Below are 21,485 nucleotides of genomic sequence, written 5' to 3' on the forward strand. Positions count from 1 at the left end.
AAAGGCGTTGTGATGACGTGGTTAGCTAACTAATACATTAAGTAACGAGAAGACTAAAACTTGGGCTAGTTCATCGTATTTTGTGTGCCTTCTTTTTCTGTTGTTGTGTGGTTGCGCTGCCATTTCATTCTGATATATGGCAGGTGAACATGTTTAAATGTACTCGCACATACCTATTTACGAGACAGCATAATGCGTGAAAAACCTCCCTTTCAACAAGCAATCTACTCATGCGTACGCAGCCCACCAATAACAAATAACACGAGGGTGCCTGAAGGTCACGTAGTACTTCTTCGGGTTTAAGCATCCTCATTTACAAAGTCACGCGCGCATTCGAGACATGACCTCCATCAACGTCTGGCTAGAGTAGTCTTCTTTATCGCGTCGACGTCTGGGATAGTTTGGCGATGAATTTCTTTTTGTGTGGTGACCACATGTAGGACAATGAGCCTTGTATTATTCAACTGCCACTATGTCAACAACACTGCTTTCGATGCGGTGGCAGCCGTCTCAGGTGCGTACGTAAGTTTCTCCGTGAGCCCTGAGATGAAACAAGGCAAGATGGCCTGACATCCTACAGTGATGCCATTAACACATTGCGCTTTTGCAGTACAGTAAAAAAATATTATCCACCACGGTTGATCAGTGGCTAGGATACTCGGCACATGTCCTGAAAGTCGCGTGTTCGATTGCAGCTGTGACAGTCGCATTTCGGTGGAGACGAAATGGTAGAGGCCCGTGCACGGTGTGATGTCAGTGCATGTTAAAGAACACCAGATGGTCACAATTCCCGTAGTGCTGCATCACGTGGTCTCTCATAATCATATGGAGGTTCTGGAACGTTAAAACCCGACATTAATAGTTTGTGTTGAGTGTGAATGCAAACATTCGACAGAAGTCTGTCTGGTTGGGTATGAAAATGGGAGATGATTTAAACTCCATGCTAAAGTTTTGAAAGAACCCGACGTTTCGAAACCGACTTGGTTCCTTCCTCAAGGGTGACTGCGGAGATGTTTCGAAACCGACTTGGTTCCTTCCTCAAGGGTGACTGCGGAGACGTAGCTCCGCAGTCACCCTTGAGGACGGAACCAAGTCGGTTTCGAAACGTCGGGTTCTTTCAAAACTTTAGCATGAAGTCTAAATCATCTCCCATAGTTTGTGTTTCATTCTTTCCGCGATGCATTGTGATGTTATACTGTTACCCACATGCACTGTATTTATGGGCAGGTATTCATACTTCCACAGTGAATGACGTAAGCTGCCACTGAAGTGGTCCTCAGGGTCTCCCGAAAGCTTCCAAGAACGGTTATGATTGATTGATTGATTGATTGATTGATTGATTGATTGATTGATTGATTGATTGATTGGTGTTCATGCGTTTATTGCCCTCCACGAGGACAGCCGATGAGAGAGTTTGTGACGTTCCATACTAAAGTCCTATCGCTGCATTGGAAGTCAAACAGCATGAGGTACAAGTCCGGCCTTCCTTGTAGCGTCGTCAGCCAGGAGAAACTGCAACCACGGCAGGTGAATCGGTTACCTGCGTGGATGATGAAAAAAAAAACAGTCATCACTTTTGAAGGCCGTTTTACCTTTGTTCAATTTTAACAGCGGCTGTACACACGCGGCCTATGGAATGCATGCGGCCCGTGGTTGCACAGATAAGTTTTTCTGGCTCGTGGTTAAGTGTTACTCGCATTATTTCCTTTTTATCGTCTATTGCGAATAATGAGGTTTAGTTTGGTTCAGCTGTAGGAACGAGACCGGTTCCAACATTTTAACAATTTTTTTTAATTATTCCTAGGTACAGATGACAGGGGCGCACAAAAATGTCGCAAAAAAGAGAGAAGAAGAACAAGAGAAAGAGAAAAAACACTCATTTGCATATATTTTACAACACAAACACACACACACCTACGTATCACGAGTGGTTTCTCAATTTAAAAAAAAAAGCTGCAGAAGAGCAGTTCTTTCAACCAAAGCGGTATCTACATGGTAAGAGCGCCCGCTTCAAATGCGAGAGGTACAGGGCTCGATTCCCAATGCCGACCGGGAACCCACCACTTTTTTCCAATTGGTAGAGGAGTACAGCGACCTGCCGGTTGGTTGTTTCTAAGTCCTCATCTCGAGAAGTAGCCTCGTGAGGTTCTGTGAAGGCCCCTGGGCGTACCTTAGCCCAGCACAGCCTTGGTGAAATAGCTGAGCATCCGCCGCTGCTTTAGGAGACAGAGAACTGCTGCCACCAGGTACCTACTGGTTGAGAAGGTACAAGCGCACTTCCAACCTGGTGCTCGCCAGAATGAAGTTAGAGTGGCTTGGGAGGGCACCCACCCCGTAGAGAATTGTCGACATGAGGTCACGATACTTAAAATCAAAGCGATTGTGTTTTTTTTTCTGAACTAAGCAAGTTAAGAATCCAATCGCCCTAAAAGAAGTTCTCTTGTATTATTTGTTTTGATTTCATTTTTCTGTGAGGCAGCCCGTTCTACCATGAGTTCAAGCGTCGTCATGAAAACGAAAACTCTACATGTTATAATTGCTGCCAAGATTTTACTCATTGTGAAGACTAGTATCAGTATTGCAAAGTGACAGCATACGAAGTTCAGTGAGTGTATCGCGCTTTCGAGTAAAGGAAAGGAGGAATATCGGTGCAAGCAAGATCGGTGCTGAGCTCACGCTTGCTCGGGATCCTTCAGAAAATAACGAAAAGAATGAGGCCGTTCCTGCAGAGTCACCAGTGTGCTCGGTCGTCTTCTTTACACCACATCGGAACTCATACCATTCCCACAGAGACAACGGAACGTCAATGGCACGTTGCACGCAACGTGTTGCTAAATCTTATTGAAGAAGGCAGTTTTGCACTAGCCGGGCCGAAGCTGAAGTGCGGAGATGAGCAGCCCGTTTTGTCTCTCTTAGGTTTTTCTTAGTATTTTAAGTGTTCTCTTTTTCTTTACTTTAAGTCTGTTGATTCCTAGTTTTGTTCCTAATCTTTCTCTTTTTTTCTATCTCTTTCAAATACTCGCATACTTACTTATTTTCTTAACTTTTTTGCGGGTTTTATATATAGTGCTCGGCATTTAGGATCATTGCAGAGCTTCTTGTAAGCAACATAGCCGAATCAGTAGGAATTTTAAACAGATACTGGACCTTGTGGCCGAACTAATTAAAACACCAACTACGATTCTATTCAGTGCGTTCCAGTTCGCACTACTGTGTTCTCATTCAGGGAGTTACGTCACGGTCTAATCTAAACAACTCGTATCTCACGAAAAAAAATAGCGCATCGAACACGAACATGAATCTTCGCATTTTTTATCACAGCACATTTTTCGCATATGTGAGATGTTTAACCAGCGTCTCTCGGAGCTCATATTTTTCGGATACAGAAATGGACCCTCAGCGATTTCTCGCTACCTATACTAAAGCGCTCAACACTACAGCTTTAGACATCCCGCTTTCTTGAAACCAAAAACTGGGACTACCTATAATCAGAAATTTTTGAAATGGCAAATCCCTAATCTGCTAAACCGTCATCCCCAAGTAATAACTTTGATAATGCACGATTCTTTCATATCATCTTTCATGAAAAAGTCGAAGATGTACTTCTTAGAGCACATATTGTTATTCAAGGTGTGAGTGCAGTAAAATATGCCATTCTCTCCTGTGTGTTTAGAAGTGTTGAAACATTTAGAATACTTCGTACTCTACGATGGGACAGCATATAGCCGTTCCGTGGGGGCTGTTTCCAGAGCCATAATCTTATATGTATTTAGAAAAAGTGGTTAACGATTTTAGGTACGTGAGTACCGCACTATCGGAGAACATAAAGCCGTCCAGAATGGGAAACACCGCTTGTCAAAATGGGCCAGAAGTTGTGTTGAGAAAAAGTGGTTAACAATTTATAGTACCAGACACTGTACTATGAAAGAGCATGACGCCACCTCGTGTGTTTAGAAAAAAAAAAGTTGAACGATCGCGAGTACTTCGTACTCAACTATGGGAAGAGCACTGAACCGTCCCGCTAAAACAAACTAGGGCATGTCTAATTCTCAAAAATACCTTACCCCCAACAATTTTTGCCTCGTGACTCAATTATTACATGTATAAAATGTTGCGTACTACATGCTCTTGTGACTATTCATGTACAGAAACGTCTGTCTACGCTCCCATATAGAACATCGGTGTCTGCCTCACTATTGCTTTTTTATCTCTTTTGTTTATTTGCTTTGAAATGAAACGTGTACGTAATCTAACCCATCTTCTAAGCCTTACTGTAATCTTTATTTCGTATGAGCTTTCTCCTAGTTATCCGCAGTGTGAATATGTTCTTATATGTTTTTTATACTGTCACTCTGTGTGAAGAATGTATGGTGTGGTGCAAGAGGCCTAGTCAAGTGACTCACAATGTCGCCTTTCAACTCCTGTTCCCAAGAAGGTTTATTTTTTTTAACCTCCTTGCCTGCAACAGGGCAATCATGTGTTGTCAAACAACTAAATAAATAATAATAGTAAAATAACTTGTCAATGCGCTTTAAGACCAAGAGGAAGAAGGCATCTCTTTGGCAGGAGCTCGCGCTTCGATATATGTTTTTTTTTTGCTTGTCTTAAAATAAGCCCGCGATATGAATGGCTATGCTATGCGTGGCTTCGCCTTGGTTTTGCCACGCCATGACGGCAGCATACGATGTCCTGCTGCCTCAAGTACTGCATATTTAAAATTGGCCATTCTCCTCCTCCCATTTTCGCTTGAGCAACCTTCACTGTCCTAGTCCCTCCGGGTTTGAGTTTTCCTACTGTCGATGGAGGCGGAAACGTTGTAGGCCCGTATGCTCACATTTGGGTGCCCGTTGAAGCAGCCCAGGTGGTCGAAATTTACTACGGCGTCTCTCATAATAATATGGTGGTTTTGCGACGTTAAACCCCACATATCAATCAAATTTTCCGACTGTGGCTCGGAATCTTAGATCAGTTGGAGGCCCCTGGTCTACAAGTGCTTATGAAGAGGGGCCTTCTCTGTGGCTTCTCGAAGTTACGCTCACTTACGAACGCTTAACATGACTAGACAAAATCAAGAAAATATAGCTTGCCCCCTTGAATGACGTACTTGACACAAATATCAAGAGAAAGGTTTATACAAGCCGTAACAGTGCTAGTAACAGTTTTTGCACATGAAGCACGTACATTGTAAAACAAAAGGTAGTCTTCAGCGTTTTACGATACATTATCGAAAATATTCTATGCATTTTGAGGAGATATAAAAAGCTGTTTTTTGTTGTTCTTTAACAAGAAGTACATTTGGGCCTGTTAATCATTTTCCGTCGGTAGTATAACATAGATTTAATCTATATTCTAATGCACGCCGCGGTGGTCTAGTGGCTAAGGTACTCGGCTGCTGACCCGCAGGTCGCGGGTTCGATTCCCGGCTGCGGCGGCTGCATTTCCGAAGGAGGCGGAAATGTTGTAGGCCCGTGTACTCAGATTTGGGTGCACGTTAAAGAACCCCAGGTGGTCAAAATTTCCGGCGCCCTCCACTACGGCGTCTCTCATAATCAGAAGTGGTTTTGGGACGTTAAACCCCACAAATCAATCAATCAATATTCTAATGCATACCTCTACAACCATAAGGTGTACTGGTTAATAGCTTAGCTTTTATAGAACAAAATGAAATTGGTTGCCATGGGGTGGCGTCTTTCGATCTGGTACGAGATAGTTCGGAGACAGAAGGCAGACTGTCTTTAGAAACGATTTCAAGAATATTCGACGAAATGACTTGTCACTACGTCTCACCTCGGGTCTCGATCTTGGCCTGCCCTAGCTTATTGATCCGCTTCGCGTTCAACGTCATTGCCTCCATCAGGGGCTTGAAGACGGGACCGCTGAACTCTTCCAGCTTGTTCATGGTGAGTCGAAGCGTCAAGGGTGCCACCTTGTAGAACGCCTTCTCGTCGATGCTCTCTATTATGCCGGCACTCAGAGTAATCTGCGTGTTTATCAGAAATCCTCCGGTAAGCATTGGGGCTGTACCGCGTACCTTTCCAAGCACAGCCTCGAGCTACAAGTCTTTCGGACCATAGTGGTTTTAAAGACGATAGTCTTTCTTGGTGACCTTCGCAAAAACTTTGGTCTGTCTGTCTGTCTGTCTGTCTGTCCAACGCTACCGCGAACTGGGTATTCGAAACAGCACCAGCCGATACCCCGAACGGCCGACCCAATCCGCAGTGCCCACTAATGTTGCTCAAGAATAAACGTTCATACGTGTGTGATTGTCAATTAAAAAGCAATTAATACGCATATCTGAGGCACCAAAACAACACGTATAATCTGCATGTTCGTCTTTTTCTAGAAAAGGCATGCAGAGGTAATTCTGAGGACCGTAGCGCTTATCACGCTGTGGTGATCATGCAACGCTTGCACGAAGAAGCGAGTGTTTCCAACGCTTTGCAAAGACGACACGGTGGTGGCACCTACCCGTCGCCTTGCGTTCTACACCTTAGCACCTCTGAGACGGGCGCGCACGCCCACCTCAGGGCCCAGCGCTTTGTTTTCCAAATAAAACTGCCAGATGGCGCTCATGTCTCACGTGTGACGTGATTTGATGTGCTTGTTCGCCTCCGCTGCGCGCTCGAGGCACTCTAACGCATTGACCCCAGAATACCATTCACCGATTTTCTTGTGTAGAACATCAAATAAATGTTTAGTTCACTCTCTCCACACGCAAGACTATCGTCTTTCGACGACATTTGCAGATTACATGCAGGTGCAGGGCCAATTTTTAACCTATGGTTGGTTACAATTTAGGAATAAATGCGATACGCAGTTACAGTTCATACACCTATTCAATGATTGTAAACAGCGGTTGGCGCTGTCGACAAACCGAGGCGCATGTAGCGACGTCATGAAGCGTATACGCTCAGCCCATCCCAGACCTCACCACTGCCTTCTAAGACTACGTGACAACAGGCACAAAAGCTCCAAACTGCCTTCCAAAGTGCGTCTGGGAGACTTCCACGTGGCACTGCAAGAGCCTCGGTATATCACTCAGCATGCCTACGACGCTCGATGGTATCTATCAAACATGCAATTTAACTTCCGCCCCAACTACTGCGGGCCTCTTCCTATTCACCGATATAAGTGAGCCTGGCTAGGTGTTCTCCTGTGTAACATTAAGCGCTTTTACTCTGCCACTGTAAGCACTTCGCGTATTATTGAATAAAACTCAATCATCCCTTCATAAAAAGTTACGTCCTTTCTCAAAGATTCTTGTAATTGTTGCTGAAATTTTCTTAAAATTTCAAGTCTGTTGACCAAAAACCAGCGTCATAAACTTGTGTCTTTTGGATAAAATCACCTGCCAAATATATCTCTCACTTGCAAATTATTCGTAATAGTAGCGTAAATGTCGAATATGTCAAAGGTGATTACCAAGAACGCAAAGGTGTGATGCCCACGGGATGGCTTCGTGCTCTCCCATTGTGTAGAGTACCTAATACTCTAAATTATTACACACTTTTTTTTTAACACACATTTGGCAAACAAGCTACGTATTCCAACGGGATGGTTTCATGCTCTCTCGTAGCATGGTACCTAGTGCTTTAAATCGTTACTGACTTTTTCTTAACACATATTCGACAAATCTAACTTTGCGGGGTCCGTACTGCTGGGGATGGGGACAGCTAACTGCTCTCTCATGGGTCACTACGAAATACTCGAAATCCTTGAACACTTTTCCAAAACATACATCCGACCTTTTGTGTTCATCGTCATTCTTACTTACTGTTCTGCTTAGGGCCAGTATTGTGCTCTCACATATATTGTAGGGTACTAAGTACACTGAATTGTTAACCGCTTTTTCTAAGCACGCACATATCCAGCCTCATCTAGTGAGCCCATGGGGCCGCTTTGTGCTCTCCCATATTACCAAGTACCAAGTAGAGTACCAAGTACTCTAAATCATTAACCACTTTCTCTGATCTCCCCCCCCCCCATTACCTTCTGGGACTAGGGGCTCCTCTCTGCACTCTTATAGCTGAGTGCATGAAGTTCTCTAAATCATCCACCAGTTTTACGAAAACAGATTAAAGCTCGCCCGCACACGGTACTCTAAATTATCTCAGAATTGTTCTAAGCACAGGCCTTAAAACAGGGGCAGGAGATGGCTTCCCCACAGTAAAAGAGTTATAGGCTGCGTACTTACTATTTTTCAACCCCGCCTCCCTCCTCATACGGATGCAACGCACGCTTTCTTTTACAAAGTAACGACGCTGTGAGTCTGCTTGTTAGGTTCAGTCCACTTCATACCACGTGTTAGTCGTCGTTGACATCAAGACCTACAACAAGCTTGCAATATATTAAGTACCGAGAAGATCAATGCAGGGTGCGTTATGTGCTTCATGCGGCAATGGGCGAAATCAAAAGGCGATGCTTGCGCGCTCAGGTAGCAGCTGTAGCCATCGCTGAACTCGTGACTGGTAAAGTCATATGGGCTGGTACAGCCGGATTCCGCGTCGGATGGCATATCTAGCTTGCTTTTCGCGCGATAAAAGAAGTACGTTTGGTATGTTTACCTCCTGGCCAGCCATTGTGGCGTGTCGCGTATTTCGTGACGTCATCCCATACCCAGTGCGGAGCAGCATGCCGTTTCGATTTCTATTGTGACTCATTGTTTATTGCTAAGTAAAATACTTGACGAATCTCTCAGTACATTGAACCATCCGAGATGTTACAGGAATGTTAATACTATTTCAAAACGGCATTATCGCAATATGGTCGGAAATGCACCAGAGTTGCCTTTTAACAGCGTTTATACTAGAGATGCTAGCATTATGTGGCTTGACATCTCTACCTCCGCCGTGACGTCACGCCAAGCCAAGCATGTGCATGCGGCGCATGCGCCATTACTACTGAGCGAGTGCGGTGTCGTGCGGGCTCAGAATTCTATGCTAACCCATATAAGGACAGTTTGTACTGCTGTAGAAGAGGCCACGCTTTGTGAAGGAACGCTGGCTGCTAAGTGGTAATGGTAGCAGCCACTATGGTCGAGAATAAGTGTTCGTATACATGGGTTCCCGTCACCGTCTCTTTAGCAGTGTGTCACCAGTGAACGCTGTGCTAATCATTTCCAGCAAAGTGCCTCCACGTTCAATGTACTACTGGATGTCTCCTAATCGCTCCTACCTGCAGCAACGGGTTATGCCGGGGAATGGTGAAGGAGTAAGCGGCGAGCCTCTTGACGCGAATGGAGCGCAGCTCGATTTCCTTCAAACTGGGCAGATTTCTGAAAGCGAACGCTCCGATGCTGCTGATTGGGTTCGTGTTCAGCAGCAACCTCTCCAGCGAAGGGTTTTTGAACGCGAACGCTGGGATGTGGTCGATGTTGTTTTGGGCCAGGTTCAGGAGGCGAAGCTTCTGGAAAACAGCGATCCTGCGTGCAAGGTGATAGAAACAAGACGGATGTTGCAGCAAGACAGAAAGAGAGAGACATGCAGAAGTTCCAGGCGGAATTTCAATCGGTAGGAAAAGCTTATTCTGTGAATTCCCACAAACTGCTGCGCACACTTTTACCTGAGTCACAATGGTTCAGTGCGCAATTATTCTCAGTAATAGACATTACCAATTAGAGATATTTCCTTTCTACACCTTCAGCATAGGCGTGCGTAGGGTTCTTCGGGGGGAGAGAGGGTGAATGTATAACGGAGCCCGCCCACCCTCTATTAGGTCAAAGTATGCGGTAGACTTTGCACCTTGCCCCACTAGATGATAGAGCAAAAGCAGCTGCCCCCCTCCCCCACCCAGCTACCACCCCCTGCCAATGTCATCCAATGTAAGAAGCATGGCAGCTTTTCTGCACCGGCCCTGTCATTGCACTGTGTCTGGGATCGGCACAAATTTGACCGTGCAATCATCTAGAACGATCACGTGATCACGTGGTGACATTGTTATGAAGTCGTAGGAAAGTCACGAATTATTGTTATCTGTGAAGGCACGGTAATATATGAAATGGAGTCCTCGAGCCGTATTGCATAGTCGCGTGGCTTTTTGCATCGTTCACGTTGACGCCAGCGGTAATTTTTCTCCTTTCATGAGGTTTTTAGGCCTAAAATATAAGGCTTAGCGCTTCCTTTGAACCTCAATCATTCATTTTGCACCTATACTTGTAGAAGTGTTTATAGCAATCGCTGCTTAGACTAATTATTGTTTATACAGAACAGTATGAACTTTTCTCAAACGATCTTTGTTTATGCTAAGATGTACCCTGATTTGAACAAGCTTCATTCCTTTTATATATTTACTTTTGTCAAGGATTCTGAATAACTTGCAGTGGGACTTGAATGAGTGGTCTATGAAAAAGGCGAAGAGTGTCACTGGAAACCTGTGCCACCGAACCAGACGGAAGGAGACACGTTCAGACTTGGATGCTATTCTTGGTGTTATCTAATTCAGTCAAGTTGTAGATTTATACATTTCTTTCAGCTATGATTGGTCTAGAGGGCTCGAATGGCCAGTCTAATTAGCTTACACCCAGGTATAAAATTTCAAATATGGTGCAATAAAACAATGTATGTGACAGTGTCCCATAAGGTCATTATGTCTTACAATGGAGGAAGGAAGAAAAACTTCAAAGAAGCGTCTCGCGGGAAGCTTCAAGCACAGCCATAAAAATTAAACAAAGGCATGTCGGGAATAATGAGAAGCATATGAAAAAATAGAGGAAAGTGGCATCGGAGGAGGTTGGCTTGTAGACAGTGGCCGAGTGCACTTGCCGAACGCCCACTTTGTCAAAACTGAGTCAATTTTTTTCGCTATAAGCGCCGCCGAAAAACAACCAAGAGTTTGATGGGATGTTTCACACGAACATGAGGAGGTAGCGGTGTTACAATAGGTTGCATTGTGGATTCTAGGTGTGCTCCCACCTAGTTTTTTCCTCCATGTGTATTGCGACTTTGCTACCAACATTTTCAGACAGCGCAATGTTGTGTTCTATAAAATCGTTGCACTATTTCTGTCTCGCACAGCAGTGCTTTTGTGAAAAGAGTGCCCAGTTTCCCGGGTGACTCCACCCACAACGAGTAAGAAAATAGTTGGCCACCCGAACCGAAATTCTTTGTCGGTGGTGACATTTTCGGGCAAACGCTGTCTCATTTGTCACAACTGTGAACAGAAGTGTGGCAGTTTGGGCCAGTTGGTATGACTTTACCATAGTTTTAGTGCGAGAACAGAACGACGACAAAGAGACAAGAAGGACACGAGCACTAACTTCCAACTGAGTTTACTGTGCAGAGCGCGAGAACATACAGAGGAGACAGTAAACTACGTGACAGAACCATGTGACAAGAGCAATGCATGAGTAAGGAAAAAACTAAAACGTAAAAAAAGACAAGGATAAGTGGCACTCGAACAGGTGCCATGCAAACAGATAGCATTCGACCAGGTGTCATGCATTAAGCAAACCTCCGTGTCATTTTTCGGGAAGGAACTAAGGTTCTTCGAAGGTTTCGGTGTGCGCAAGTAGTTATATTACTTTTACTTTTACTTTCCTGTTTCGTTCCCCACAAACTTTTCTTTGCCTTTTCTGTACTTTTGTTTTTCCCCTTGCTCATGCATTGCTCTTTGTGCCACATGGTTTTTGTCACATGGTTTACTGTCTCCTACATAAGTTTTCACGCTCTGCGCAATAAGCTCAGTTGGAAGTCAGCGCTCGTGTCCTTCTTGTCTATTTGTCATCGTTCTGTTCTCGCGCTATAACTATCATCGTGAAAAGAAACACGATATAGATCTTGTGATTTTGTCGTGGTTGCTTAATATACAGTCACTTATGACAGAGTCGTGCGCTTCCAAAGCACAGTTCGAAATATCGACACGGGTGCGAAAGTCGATATTTTAGATTTGATTGAGTGTTGTATATTCTGTGCACATACCACCCGGTAGTACGAAAGTGAACTTTGCTTATTTATTAACTGCATAATTAAGAGAACAAATATCGGAGTAATTTTGTACGAAGGAACTAATTTTGTCTCTTGTCATGCTCGATAGTTAACTGCAATATAAAAACACAAATATCACCGTTACGAAGACAATCTTTTTTTTTTTCACAAAATGTACACGCAGTGAAAAGTGAAGCAGCATTGTTCGAAACTTGAGGTCTGAAGCAGACTGTTTTTGAAGATTATCTGAACATGTAGCATTTTTATAAGTTGCTATATATGGTAATATGTTTCTCCAAAGACATACCAGCTAGTGTTTCGTAACTTGGTAGCCTATAACAACCTAATGTTTACAATATTGCCTGCCAATACCATCGCTGTACTTCAAATAAATATTTTTATATATGGCCTCAAACTTTCGATTTTGGCGACAGTTAAGTATACTGAAATAGAAATATTTAGAAAACGTTATCTTCAATTTCTTTTAAAATCCCACAATTGGACTCTTGCAGATCACATGAAAAAAATAATACTAGGAAACATATTGCAATATTTAATTCTTAGCGAGAATATTACGGGTACGAGTACCAGCTTTTCGAGGATGCACGAAGGCATTAAACACGTGACACATTAACCTTAAAGAAAAATGGGCTTGAGCCTCTGAGTAATTTGAACGCAGGAAATTGTTCGGTGGTCGTTGTTGCTGCTGTGGCTCCCTTTACTTTCGCTCTGCTGCTACTAGCGTCGGTGGATGGACTGTAATGGCTGCCGACGTTGGGCACAAGAGTGACGGGAGAAAAAACTGCTTTCTGGCAGTTGATTTGAAGTTTTCCAACATGACGCGGACGGCTAAAACGTTGATTTGTTTCAAAATAAGCACTTCGTAGGCGCAGAAGTATTGCTATGAAGTTTCTGGGCAGCTATTTCAGCAATCGACGTCGAAATAATATTAGTCGTTGGGGCCCCTTTAAATTAGCTATCTAATGCGCTCACCTTAATAAGAGCTGGAAACACTTACCTCTTGTAATCGACACTCGTCAGCTTGTTTCCAAATAGGCTGAGCTCCGACAAATATTCGGCCGAGTTGTTCAGTGCAGACAGCTGGAAAGAAGTCAGGTTGCAGACTTCGATGTAAGCTTTTCCGAAGACGAACTCCCCGAAGGTATCGGCATTTATAGCGTCCACGGGCACACCCTGGATCCAGAGAGCCTTGTGCATGGTTTTCTTGGTCCCGCCGAACGCAGCCTCGAGCTGCGATATGTTCTTGACCTTCAAGCAGTTGATTCCGGTGAAGTCGCAGCCACACGGCCTCAGGGATTCCGGTTCGGGACACGGGTCCAGCAATGCCGTAGCCAAGGCCATGACGAAGAACAGTAGGATGCACTTGATTGACATGTAAGGTAAAGCTGCGCAAACGAGGGACAAGCGATCATAAATATATCGAGCCAATTACTGATTTGTCTTTATTCACTTTATTATGAAGCAAAATAAATACCATCCTACTTCTACTTTCAGACTGTCACAGCTTTGTTGTAACGAAACATTTGGTAAACGGAGTTTGTTTGTTTGCTCTCTTTGAAAAAATTTATTTCTTATTCTTACCCACCAATCCTCCTTGATACCTTTTTTACGTCACCAACGCTCACTGCGATTTGAAGCTGGGAAAGCAATAACGCGTTTTGCAGGTGCAAAAAAAAAACGTTCCATTATACAAATATTTGCCACATTTTCCGGTGGGCAGAGCCTGACGATATATATATATATATATATATATATATATATATATATATATATATATATATATATATCCACATCCAAAAACAGTTAGCAGCGAAGTCACCACGTAAACTTGCGGAGCGTGGACATCGTAGAAAAAGCCGTACACTTTTTTTTAGATGCGGAGCATCTAATACTCGAGGCTTGTAGTGCGGCGCCGTCCGCAAGCTTCCTCCTCCTTCTTCCACCATCTGTGCATCCCTTCCTTCTCTACACACCGCGCGCGCTTCACTCCTCCACCATCTGTGCTTCCTTCCTCCTCTACACACCGCGTTCGACATCTACAATTCTCCTGATTCTCCAGTGGACGCGCATGCGCCGTCACGCTTCGAGAACATTCAACAGCTGACAGTGCATGCGCCGTCGCGCTGTATATATACTCAAGGTCGGCGCTCGCTCGCTCAGTTGCCGCTCGTCGGTTGGTTTGTACGGCGCGTCGACGTCCAAGGTCGCGGTGAAATGAATTCCAATGAATCCACAAACACAATGATCGACGTCCCTTCGACCAGCGCCGCCCTTTCGCATACGTGTGTACGTGTTCACTCATTTAACACCCCCTCCTACAACCACGTTAACCAATTTTGCCATCGACCCAAGTAAGTCGCAATTTAACACCCCATTTCACAACCACGTTAACCAATTTAGCCATCGACCCATGTAAGTCGCACTTTAACACCCCGTTAACCAATTATATGCTCCGCATCCTCCTCAGTGTTCCCCCGAGGGAAGCTGCGGGCAATTTTTTTTTGAGATTGCCTCAAGGTGGAGTTGTGAAGTACCCACTGCGCCATTAGTCATCGCGTTTTACAAAGTATAGTGAAGCAGCTCCTACGCGCTCCCACAGGTATATGCGCACCTGCGCAGTCTGACACTCTGTTTCGCTGGTCTGCACGATTTCCAGGACAATGAAGAATTATGGTTGGGCTTTTTTCGAGGAATGGAAGAGCTGAAACTACCCACGCGCAACGTGGTTCACATGCTGTCACACCTGCTGCGATTATGCTCCTTTATCACGCAATACTGCATGTGTTAACTCGTTCTTCTCCATACATGATGCTTGTATAGGATCTTTTTTCAGCAAAACTTTGTGTACTGACGTGCATTTGTGGTAGATACCTTTCTGAAAACACTGGAACTTGAGTTGGAATCTGTGTGAAATCTTTGTTTTAGATGCGGAAGCATCTTATACTCGCGCCTTGTAGTGCGCCGTCCGCGCCGTCCGCACCGCTTCTCGAACATTCGACAGCTGACGCGCGCGCATGCGTCGTCGCGCCGTCGCCCACCATCTGTGCCGCGCGCGCTTCTCCTTCGAGAACATTCGACAGCTGACAGCGCATGCGCCGTCGCGCCGTCGCCATCTGTGCCGCGCGCGCGCTTCTCCTTCGAGAACATTCGACAGCTGACAGCGCATGCGCCGTCGCGCTGTATATATACTCAAGGTCGGCGCTCGCTCGCTCAGTTACCGCTCGTCCGTTGGTTTGTACGGCGCGTCGACGTCCGAAGTCGCCGTGAAATGAATGCCAACGAATCCACAAACAGAATGATCGACGTCCCTTCGACCAGCGCCGGCCAAACTGTTGGCGGAACCGCTTCCGCATCCTCCTCAGTGTTCCCCCGAGGGAAGCTGCGGGCAATTTTTGTTACACTTTTTGAGTACCCGATAGCTCCTACTGACACTGGTGGCGGCGGTCGCTAAAGATTACGCCGCCAACAAAAGCGCGTGCTTTTGTGAGCTCTTGGCTTCAGTATAAAAATGATCGTAAGGCTGTTGTGTCAACAGGCTTTAATTTAATTTTTAATTTTTACACCCTCCAAACGAGCTCGCGCATATTTCCTACACGTGACCAACCTCCTCCTATGCGCAGTGACGTCAACTCGGCCATCAACGACGTGACGCAGCACGCAGCTCGATGATTGGTCTAAACCAGATCACAACAAACAGTAAGTAAGTGAACATGGCTGTATAAAAAACACGTCCGAAGCCGCTCACCCATGGCGTCTCCAATGGTTTTTCGAAGTTACTGCCAGCCCCTCCTTATAGCTCAATGAACACACTCGGCACTTATTGATGAAATTCACCGCAAGGAGCCATATACCGACTCTAGAGTTTGCTGATATCACAAAGGCCGTGTCGGTAGCGGTCATCATGCTCTCATCCATATCTGGTTGGAATGCCTACATTACGCGTCCACGTGGCGGAAACCTTGAGAGCAGCACATCTTTATCGCAAGATATTCCTCCTTTCATTTTATTGTCAGCCGTAATCAAACACTTGGTGCAAGGCTTTGACACATCGGGAATGTAAGTGGTGTAGGGTATCTATCACCAAAGTAGCGTTAACTCCCCATTGTGATGCGATTACTCGAAGGCGACGAGGTGATATATATTTGATTTTTTCTTTTTTGTTCCAACACAGGCAGCTTACCTTTCCGTTGCACTCCCCATATCGCCTACAAAGAGTAATGTTGGCATAGAAGTTGAAACTCACAAGTTCAAACTTAAAGCTGATCTTGAAATATAGGCTTTTCTTGAGTAATAGGACTTATATAGGCGATAAGCGGGCTTGTCGCGCTGCACCGACGCACGCTTATCTACCACGTGTGCTTTGCCCCGCAAAGGGGGTGGAGGGTAACTGATTGTGAGCACGCGCTTATCCTTCGCTGGAAGAGAATCGTGCGCATTCGATCACTTCGTTCGCTGCTCAGGTCCCGTTAGCGAAAAGCACACACTTTGCATACACAGCGAAGTATCAACTAGGACACTTGCTAGCTTGCACTCAGCTGTACGCGTGATTATGTTTAGCGCGTCGTTTTTGTTTAAACAGCATGTTAAGTGTCGAGCTGCAAACGTTGTTAGTTTGATCACGTCCTGTGTGTGTCGTTTTTGGAGTGAGCAGTGCACTGCACATTTTGATGTGCTTGCCGTTCTAAGCGTTACATTCGAAGTTGTTTATATCACATTTATTCCTTCGCCCTTGCGGCGACACTGTGAATTTTAAAGACGATAGTCTTTCTTGGGGTACTTCGACACAAAAATTTTTGTCTATCTGTCTGTCTGTCTGTCTGTCTGTCTGTACATTGGTCTGTTGTCCATTGTAACAATACCCAAACGGCATCAAGCGATACGTCTAACGGTTAACCCAATCTGCAGCGCCAACCAATACTGCTCAAGTTTCAGCGTTCATACTTGAGCGATATTCAATTAAAAGCAATTATTGCGCATCTCTGAGGCGCTTTAACAACACGCCCATATATTATATGCGTGGCTTCATACTAGAGAAGGCGCACATAAGTAATTCTAAGGACCTATAGCGTTTATCACGCTGAGCTGACAGTGCAACGCGATGCTCAAAATGGCAAGTGTTTCCAACGTTTTGCTAACACGACACGGTAGTGGCACCTGCCCGTCACTTTGCGTTCTACACCTTATCACATCCATATCAGGTGCGCATTTTTCTCCGTGGGTTCACATGCCTTCCTTCGTTTTCTAATATAACTAACAGATGGCGCTCGTGTCTAACATGCCTTGATGCGCTCGTTGACCTTTGCTGCACGAATGGATACTCAGTGCTTCACACAAGACAACAGCGTGCTTCCAGAATTCAATTCACCAACTTTCTCGCGCAGAACATCAAATAAACGTTTTGTTCGCTCTCTCCACACGCAAGACTATCGCCTTTCGACGACATTTGCAATGAAACATGGAGATACGGGGCCAATTTTTTTTAATATCACTTGCTTGTGCCTTCTTGATGGGCCCACCTTTGACGGAGTTACGATGTCATGGGAGGACACATCATTGTGTGATGTCACAATGACTTCATGAACACGTTACAAATTCTGGCGATCTGTGACGTCTCCATGACGTATGTGGTGAGGTCATCGCGTAATAACAATTGGTATCACTCAATTTGACGCCTGTACCACTGCTGACGGTCGTATTTGGTGTTTGATGGAGTTCATAAAGCTTTAACCTTAGGAAAGACCACACTGTTACAGGCTTAGTGACATTCGGTTGATTCGTGCTGTTACGTAATAGAATGAAGGTGTAGTGCCCAAAAACGAATGCAGAGCTCTGCGAGACATTCCCGTGAATCCTAAGCGCTTACTCACAAGTTTAATATTTTAATTCATTCTATTTTATTGCAGTAGCAAGTATATGGACCTTCCCGGCTAGATTTCGCCACCGGCGTGGGCGTCAATGTCATGCACCGTATATGTATACGTATCTGTATATATATGAAAACGCAAGAAAGAAAGAAATCGAGAAAAAAAACGACTCCGGCGCATGGAATCGAACGTGAATGTGAGGCGTTAACCACTGAGTACCTCCTGCAACGTTCAAACGGCAAGCTATCTATATCTACCACTTACCGCTGCTGGCGAGCATCACGTGGGGGGGGGGGGGGATCTCGTGTTTTCAGCCTTGTCAGCAAGATGGCGCAAAGCGCGCGCGGTGGCTCTCATCTCTCACGGTCACTTTCGCCCGCCGGGAGGAGGTGATTGCGCGATCTCTCACGCGCCCTTATCTCCCGGTGGGGAAGATTATATGTCTTGGCTGGCGTTCGGCTTGCGCTGGAACGATTCTGTTGTAGTTACGGTGCGCACAAAGGTCACTGCAATCGTTGCACAGCTTCCGTTTGCAAAAAGGGCGCGTTTTTCAGACAGAGCGGAGTAACAACTGAGACGCTTGTTCGCTTGGGTGAGTGAGTGAGTGAAAACAACTTTATTATGGTTCAGTGCAGACGCTGAGGTTGCCACGCGTCACCCGGCTACTCCCACTTGGGGACCAGCAGGTCTAGCCTGACGGCCCTTTTGCGGGCACACTGGGCAGCCAGGGTTTTGTCCAGCAGTTCTGGGCTGCGCAGAAGCGCATCCCACTCGGGTTTGCTATAAGTCGGTCCAAGTGCCCCGCACTACCAGAGCATGTGTGCTAATGTAGCGGTCTGCCCGCAAGCGGCGCAGGTGGCATCAGTGAATTTGAGAGGATAAATTGCATTTAGGTATGCTAACGGTGTGTACAAATTGCTTTGAATTAAGCGCAATAAGACGACCTGTGCTCTATTGAGCTTTGAATATGGTATTGGGAATGCCCGCCATGCCATGTAGTAATAGTTGGTAATCTCGTTGTTTCTAGTAGGTGTGTCTTTATGTCCCGCGTAATCAGCATAGGAGCCGTCACCCAGGTCGAGAGCAGCGTGGTTAGTGAGCGCAGGCGCTGCTGTGTGGGCGGACTCGTTCGGGTTCAGTGCAACGCCGTTTAAAAGCCCCCACACGGGGAAGCAATATATGGGTCGAGATACAATCGCATCGCTGGGGAATCTGAAGATTCTGGCGGCCTGTGTTTGTATGCGGCCCTTTTAAAAGGCTCTGACTGCGGATTTGGAGTCGCTGTACACCTCTTCACACCTACCATTTAGTAGAGCGAGTGCGATGGCCACTTGTTCGGCCACCTGGAGGTTCATTGTGCGTACCGTGCCACAGTTCATAGTCAAGCCCTTCTGGTTCACGACCACCACTGCGAACTTCTTTCCGTCTCGATATGCTGCAGTGTCAACGAAACTTGCATTTACGACAGCCTTTTCCAGTCGCCTCAGTAGAGCCGTCGCCCTTGCCCGATGACGTCCCTCATTGTATACAGGGTGAGTGTTGTGGGGTATTGGGGCAACAAAACGATTTTCCTGTATATGTTTTGAGATACGCACGTTATTTGTTTCCAGCTCCATAGGGTTAAAACCTAGCTCACAAATTAGGCGCCTACCAGCCGTCGTAGTGGACAACCGTGCCAGCTGTGAGCGTTGCTGCGCTTTGCTATCTCGGCAGAAGAGTTGTGCACACCGAGCGTGAGCAAGTTCAAGGCGTGTGTGCGTACGGGAAGCCCCAGTGCTTTTTTGACGATCTTTCTGGTAATCACTTCGAGCCTGTATCACTCAGACTTAAGCCAGTTGTGCAGGGCAACGGTGTAAGTGAGGTGGCAGAGCACAAACGCATTGCACAAACGCATTGCACAAACGCATTGCACAAACGCATTGCACAAACGCATTGCACAAACGCAATGCACAAACGCAATGCACAAACGCAATGCACAAACGCATTGATAAGCCTTAACGAATTGTCTTCCTTAAGGCTTCTATGTCTCCCGTAGATTCTTTTGACCATTCGAAAAGCGTTGGCAGTCTTAGTGACGATCTTCCGCTGAGCGGTGACGTTGCCACCCTTCGCTTCAAAAAACATGCTGAGGATCCGGGTGGTGTCTACCCTTAGAATTTCCTCCCCGTCACTCGTGTAAATGTGTATATCACTTTCTTCGACGGGTTTCCATCCCTTAGGTCGTCCACCTCGTTTTTTTACAGAGCAGGAGCTCCGACTTCGCGGGTGAGCATCTGAGTATTGTTTGGCGCGGATACGATTCCACCTCGGCGACTGCTTCTTGAAGGGCATCTTGCACCCAGCCTTCGTTGCCGCCAATGCCCCAGATTGTGATGTCGTCGGCGTAGATAGTATGTTTGGTGCCGTCCACGCTAGCCAGTCTTTTCGACATTGCGACCATGCAGAGACTGAACAGCAGCGGAGAAATCACAGACCCCTGGGGCGTGCCTCAGTTTTCAAGTTGTACATCTTCAGCGAAGAAGTTCCCGATGCGCAGCCTCGCTGTTCTTTCAGACAAGAACTTCATGTAGCTGTACAGCCTGAGCCCAAGGTCGAGTTTCGCCACAGTCTCCTAGATGAATTCGGGCTAGATGTTGTCAAAGGCCTACTCTAGGTGCGGGCCTAAAAGAGCCTTTGTATCTCTAGAGTAACCATGAAGGACTTGGTACTTAATCAGCAGTTATTCGCGTGCATCCGTACCTGTGAGTACGCTTCGTGCGTCATTTGTGCGTGAGAAACGCGGGGCACGTTTCGATCTGCTTGCTATTCTGCGCGTGACCTTCCAATTTGTTGCGATTGTATTCATTTATTCGCCTTTGTGGCAAGGCTGTGACTTTTTTTTTGTCTTTTTGACAGTCTGAAAGAAATGTTTACCGCACAGAGGCTGTGTATACATTCAAACAATGCGTGAACACTTGATGTAAATCAGGCAGAAGCAGCGAAAGTAGAATGGTCGAAGACGAGCGTCTTATCATCGTCTTAACCTCGTAATCAGTATATTTTGACCGTCTGTTGTATTATTCGAATTGCTGGTTGTACTATTCGGAAAGCTTGCCAAATTGAATCGACAAGTGAAAGTGGCTGTGCCTCGGCATAATCTTCAGGTTGAGACACACAAAGTTAATTGCCCCCTGTAAGTAATTGTAACCAAAAGTGGAACATGGCGAAAGAGTGTGGCATTATTCTCACAAGGAAAGCAGAAACAGATGGTCATTTATGATCATTTTCAAAAAAAATTGAGACATTTTGTTCACTCTCTGTGCCAAAAAAATATTGGGCAAGGACCACTATTCACCCCTGGTTGACTGCAAGTGAAGTACAAACCAGATGTTACGGTATTTTGCACTGTTAAGGTGTTACGGCAGATACACAGGGGTTCAAAAATTCTCAGGCCACTATTGCACGTACTACAGTGGCAGCATGGCTTGTTAACTTTTCAAAAGGACTGTACTTACGAAGGCACCAAAAAAAAAATAAACACCAAAGTGGTGCGCGAAATTCTTGTTTCGTATTTCTGTGCCCCCATAAATGTGTCCTCTGCAAATTCCACAACCTCTGTTCAACTTGTAACAACTAGCCGCAAGGAGCATTTTACTGAAGAACCAGGCCGAAAACACAAGCGGCAGAAACAAGTTTACAT

General features: G+C 45.6%; 1 protein-coding gene across 1 annotated transcript; it reads right to left on the minus strand.

The window, feature by feature from the left end:
- Positions 1–1,360: 1,360 nt before the first annotated feature.
- LOC119163692 (oplophorus-luciferin 2-monooxygenase non-catalytic subunit) lies at positions 1,361–15,792 on the minus strand. Its single transcript, XM_037415750.2, has 5 exons — positions 15,688–15,792; positions 12,940–13,327; positions 9,175–9,421; positions 5,788–5,980; positions 1,361–1,540 (listed from the first exon to the last, which is right to left on the minus strand). Exons 1-5 carry the CDS (start codon positions 15,689–15,691, stop codon positions 1,380–1,382), a joined length of 993 nt encoding a protein of 330 aa, XP_037271647.2. The 5' UTR covers positions 15,692–15,792; the 3' UTR covers positions 1,361–1,379.
- Positions 15,793–21,485: the final 5,693 nt, after the last annotated feature.

Source organism: Rhipicephalus microplus, chromosome 9 (assembly GCF_043290135.1).
Source record: "Rhipicephalus microplus isolate Deutch F79 chromosome 9, USDA_Rmic, whole genome shotgun sequence".
Taxonomy (NCBI): Eukaryota; Metazoa; Arthropoda; class Arachnida; order Ixodida; family Ixodidae; genus Rhipicephalus; species Rhipicephalus microplus.

Bases quoted from the DNA above. Each gene is read 5' to 3' on its own strand.
- LOC119163692 (XM_037415750.2), bottom strand. The intron at 9,422-12,939 runs GTAAGTGTTTCC...CCTTGCACGCAG, and splicing joins ACGAGTGTCGATTACAAGAG to GATCGCTGTTTTCCAGAAGC. The intron at 5,981-9,174 runs GTAGGAGCGATT...ATAAACACGCAG, and splicing joins GGCATAACCCGTTGCTGCAG to ATTACTCTGAGTGCCGGCAT.